Source organism: Eptatretus burgeri, chromosome 5 (assembly GCF_056783735.1).
Source record: "Eptatretus burgeri isolate ZD-2024b chromosome 5, Ebu_testis_v1, whole genome shotgun sequence".
Lineage (NCBI taxonomy): Eukaryota > Metazoa > Chordata > Myxini > Myxiniformes > Myxinidae > Eptatretus > Eptatretus burgeri.
In genome coordinates, this window is record NC_140965.1 from 13416356 (window position 1) to 13421355 (window position 5000).

The following is a 5000-nucleotide window of genomic DNA, read 5'->3' on the forward strand; positions in this document are numbered from 1 at the left end:
TAAGCCGTCCTCGGTACCTCGCTGGGGACTTTATTTGCCATTTTGTTTGGCTTGCTCAGCCATGACTTGACTGGGAAGAGGCCACAACCTAACGATAAAGTTTCTTTTTTCTCACTCATATTATTGATTGCCTGATCATCACACCTACGAGTCGCTGGGTTCATTGCAGTGCTTATAAGCGCCTGGAGACACCAGCATTCGTGGCTTTATTTCATTTCCGCGCATGCCATAACCTTGAGAATCTCTTAAACTAAGCTGAATTACAAAATTTATGCTCCAGAATTAAACTTAGCAACAGTTCTGATGCTACAAATGTGCCGCTTGCCAAGCTTGCCAAGCCAGCCATTTCTTATCAACCATTTAATTGAAGTGCATGCTTGAGTGCTTAAGCCACTTGCTAAGTGCCCTGCAGTCGATAGTGGTACCGTCAGCAGTTGCTACAACTTAGAGGTGTATTTAATTCTAAATTGTTTATTTTATATGATTCAATGTGCTTTACAAAGGTTATATGATTTCTCTTTGTGAGTTTCATAGCAAAATCTATTTCCGAGCCGTTTCCGTATGGACGTGTTTTCTAAATTACAGAACCAATTTTTTTCTACCCATCACATAACGATTAGCAGCACATAACAATTGGCAGCACATCTCTTTGAAACATCTATAATGCAATGTTGTGTTTTTTTTTTTTCATTTTTCAATGAATTTCCCCCAAAACAAGGGTGAAAGCTACTCATGTTTTTTGCTTGTATACAGTCAGTACTGTAGTAGGTAATCACACTGACTCCAACCTAACGATTCCCGAAAAATTGCCGATATTGGCCAGGCACTCGTGTGTGTGTGTGTGTGTGTGTGTGTGTGTGTGTGTGTGTGTGTGTGTGTGTGTGTGTGTGTGTGTGTGTGTGTGTGTGTGTGTGTGTGTGTGTGTGTGTGTGTTGTTTATAAAGCTTAACATATTCTTTCTGCTGACTCCCCTACCCCTACCCCAACCCCTCTTTCTTTCTTTCTCTCTCTCTCTCTCTCTCTCTCTCTCTCTCTCTCTCTCTCTCTCTCTCTCTCTCTCTCTCTCTCTCTCTCTCTCTCTCTCTCTCTCTCTCTCTCTCTCTCTCCCATCTTTGCTCCACCTACTCCCAATACAGTTCAGCACCATCCTCCCACACCTCTCTCTCTCTCTCTCTCCCCTTCCCACTCTCCCTCTCTCTATCTCTGGATGTATCTGAACTGTGCTTATGTCTGGATGGTGGTTATGTCCGGGCGGTGTTTGTCTCCGGACGTGTCAGGACAGTATTTTTTATCCGGACGGGAGTTTATCTCCAGACCAGTGGGGGTGGTGTTTGTCTCTGCACAGCTTGGCTCCGGACGCGTCCGAGTGGTGTTTGTCTCCGGACATGTCTGGATGGTGTTTATATCTGGATGGGCATTTGTCTTTGGACATGTCTGGATTGGGTTTATCTCCACACGGTATGGCTTCAAACACGTCCAGGCAGTGTTTGTCTCTAGACGTGTCCAGGCGGTATTTTTCTCCAGGCAGTATGTATAGTATGACCAGTAGAAAATGTATTTCAGACATTATTTTGTTTCCATCTTCACTGTTATTCTATGCATGATCCTTTTGATGAGATGGTGTGAATCGTAATTAACACTCCACCACACATATGCCTTCCCTTCCTCTCACCCCACGCTGCCTTCCCTTTCCCCACCCCTCCTCACTCTACCTCCCTCCTCACTCCCCCACCCTTCAGCCAATCCTTATCAACCGTTTCATTGGAGTGCTTGCTTGAGTGCTTAACCCACTTGGTGAGCGCCATACAAGCTGCTTGGTTGTTCATTTCCAAGCCGTGGCCATACACGGCAAATGTAATTGCACTGTCACTGAATATATTGATCGTCTTGAACAAAGTTCGGGCCCTACTCGCCTGTGTTTTTGCCTCTCGGGCGGTGGCTCGTTTGCTAAAAATGTACAATTTTATTTCAACGTTTCCCCATTTTATATGATCATTTTTCATGATATGACCAGTCACTTTGGCAATGAGATACATATAAAAATTTAATGTTTCATTTTTAAAAGGTTCTTCAACCATTTTGTTGAAGTGCTTCCTTGGAATGCTCTTCAAGCTTCAATCTCTGCAAGCTTCCATGGCAATACTGCGGCACAGTTCTCCATGGGGGTATCTCCAGAGTTAGGAAGGTAAAATAAATTGAATGATTACAATGAGTAAAAAATGTTTTCTGTTGTGACAAAGTCATGAATTTCCACATCACGGCAGGGTAGCTGAGAGGTACACACGCTCGCTCTTAGCTGTTGAGCCTGGGTTTGAATCCCGACCCAGCTATAAACTGTCATTCATCAAGGTGTTTCACAGGCAGGGTGATTCAACAATGTGTGTGCCGTCTCTTGGATGGATGTTAAACTGAACGTCCCATCTGCCGGAATTAGCCCCTCTCCCCCTCCTCAACCTCCATTTCCTCCACTCTACCGCCCCCTCTCACTCTCATCACTCTCCTCACTCTCCCCTATTTCTCCCATTCCCTCACTCTCCCGTCCCTTCTTTCCCCCTATCCTCTCTCAACCCTCCACATTTCTCACTCTTCTCTCCCTCTCCCTCTCCCTCTCCCACCCCTCTCCCTCTCTCTCTGCAACCCTCTCTCCCGCTCTCTCCCACCTCTCTCTCTCTCTCTCTCTCTCTCTCTCTCTCTCTCTCTCTCTCTCTCTCTCTCTCTCTCTCTCTCTGTCTCTCTCTCCCTCTGTTAAGGGGACTGTTAAGGACAGATGGTTTATTTTTGAATTTAAAACTGCTTCTCCAGAGTGTAGCATGTACAAATCAGATTCTGAGTGAGGTGAACAGAGGGGTGCAAAGGTCGCTGCATGTGAGAGCATGCATGCATCCAGGCAAGCCTTTGCGATGTAGATAGCATGGATTTTAAATGCTCCCGCCTGGTTTTATGTCGAACCCATAGTTAAAAAGAAAATGTTGCTGTTTGGGTGCATTTTATTGCCTAACCCTTCGCTTCCCCTCATGCAACCTTCCCTTCCCTGCCCCACACACCACCTTCCCTTCCCCTTATGCTGCCTTCCCCTCCCCTCGTACTGCCTTCCCCTCCCCTCATGATTCCTTCCATTCCCCTCACACTTCACTTCCCATCATGCTGCCTTCCCTCTCCCTTCCCTCAACACTTACCTCCTCCTCTCTCCACCCCCCCTCCCGCCCCAGAGTGGATAGTGAGGTTTGCTGAGGTGTAGCTCTCCCTGACCCCCCTCTTTGATCCCCCTTTCCTCGCTCCTCCACCCCTCCTCACTCCCCACTCCCTCCTCTTTTTCCCTTTCCTCCCTTTGCTTTCCTTCACTCCTCTCTCTCCCTCCCTCTTCTCTCTCCCACCTCTCTCTCCCTCTCCTCCCTCCTCTCTCACATTCTTCTCCCTCCTCCCTCTTCTCTCTCTGTCTCTCTCTCTTTGTCTCTCCCCTTCCATCTTTCTCCCCCCCCCCCACTCCCCTAATGGAAGCAACGGATTGTATTTGCTCGTGTATGTATCTATGATTAGTGATTACATATTTTAATTTTAATGTTGATATTTAATGCATGGTGCTGCCCTCATGATGAGCACAATCACAAGCCTCCCAGAGGTTGTGGGCTAGAACTTGGCTGAGGGCAACAATATTTCGGGTTTATATGTCCCAGCCTCAGCAACCTGAGAATTTTGTTTGTCACTGTTAGATTGTAAATAAAAATCCAGCTAGTTTACACTCAGGGAGGGGGTAACCTACTGCCATGCTTGTTCTGGTCTTGGTGATTCACTCTCGCACACTGTGGTTTACTCTTAATGCCCCCTGGGCAACTTGGATTGGGCATTAAAACACCGTGAGAAAAGAAAGTGCAGCTTGCATCCCCGAAGTGCTGTAATAGAGAATAAACTTAGAGTGCTCAAATAATTCTGCTAAAGTCGGTTCTTCAAACATTTATTTTAGGCCTAAAGTTTCCAGGTGGAATAACAAAGTTTTTGACCTCAATCTACACACGCCATGATGATCTCTCCCTCCAAAATTAAGGTGAATGTTCACAGTGATCAACTTTCAACACTTACACCTGCAAGTAGTTTTATTATAGCCAGATAGAGTGTTAATTAACTTTGTTAACCTTAAAACGTGATCATAGCAAGTGAACAAAGGCAAAAAAAAAGAAGCAGAAATGACACAGAAGTCGTGCTGAAAGTTTCATTTATTTCAGTGTTTTTGGAATTTTGTTTTTGTTTTGTTTCGGTTTTTTCTCCCCCCAACCCCCCAAACAGATTTTGTTGTTTGCCACCAAAAGTTGTGAACTCAAAGGAAATTGTGGTTGTAATCCATACGGTCCATGACCTGTTGGCCATGGCAACTGCTGCGCCCCACTCGCTGACTGCAGCGTATTGTCCTTTCTCTGAAGCATACCTTTCAAGGATCGAAGCTGTGCAGGGTAATGCAGGGTTTTTGCGGTGAACTACCCAGTTAATGACCTGTAATTTTTAACTCCTCTGTATGTGGGGAATGCCATTTAGAAAGTTGCACTTGTCCAGGCAGAATGAGCTTTGGCTCAGCATGCGATGAAACAAAAGATGCACAGAACAGGTTGAGTCTGTCTTGGTGGTGAGCAAGCAGTAAGGCATTGCTGATTTAGGGCAGGGATTTGGCCGAACCAATTCTGACCTTGGCCTTCCAAGTTTAGACTTGCGTGGCAATGGTGCATTAAATATGCACCAAACACCCTCGAAAATGGTTAAAGGCAGAGTCGTGTGTGTTGTCATCGTGAGACCCTCCCACCCCAACGAAACACAGCAGGCCTCCCACTATCCTTGTAACGGCACGCCGCCAGTTTGTACAAACGGGAGAAGAGGAAGCAAGGGAACAAATTGGACATTTGCGAGATTACAAAGCGGTGACTGCCGACATGCCACGGCTCTCTCCATCGGATGCCGTGGTGGTTACGTGGGGAACGATGGAGCGCTGTGCAGGTAAGGAATCACCTGCTGGA

General features: G+C 46.2%; 1 protein-coding gene across 8 annotated transcripts in view; it reads left to right on the forward strand.

The window, feature by feature from the left end:
• LOC147025870 (SH3 and multiple ankyrin repeat domains protein 2-like) overlaps positions 1 to 5000 on the forward strand; it is a 545479-nt gene that overhangs the window by 208637 nt on the left and 331842 nt on the right. The window contains exon 1 of one of the 8 annotated variants that reach the window (XM_085880775.1): positions 4863 to 4980. The exons of the other annotated variants lie outside the window; for them this stretch is intronic. Coding sequence (XP_085736901.1) covers positions 4917 to 4980 — 64 coding nt within the window. The 5' untranslated portion in view covers positions 4863 to 4916. Of the gene's footprint in view, positions 1 to 4862; positions 4981 to 5000 lie in introns of those variants that run through there. 8 annotated transcript variants of the gene reach the window in all.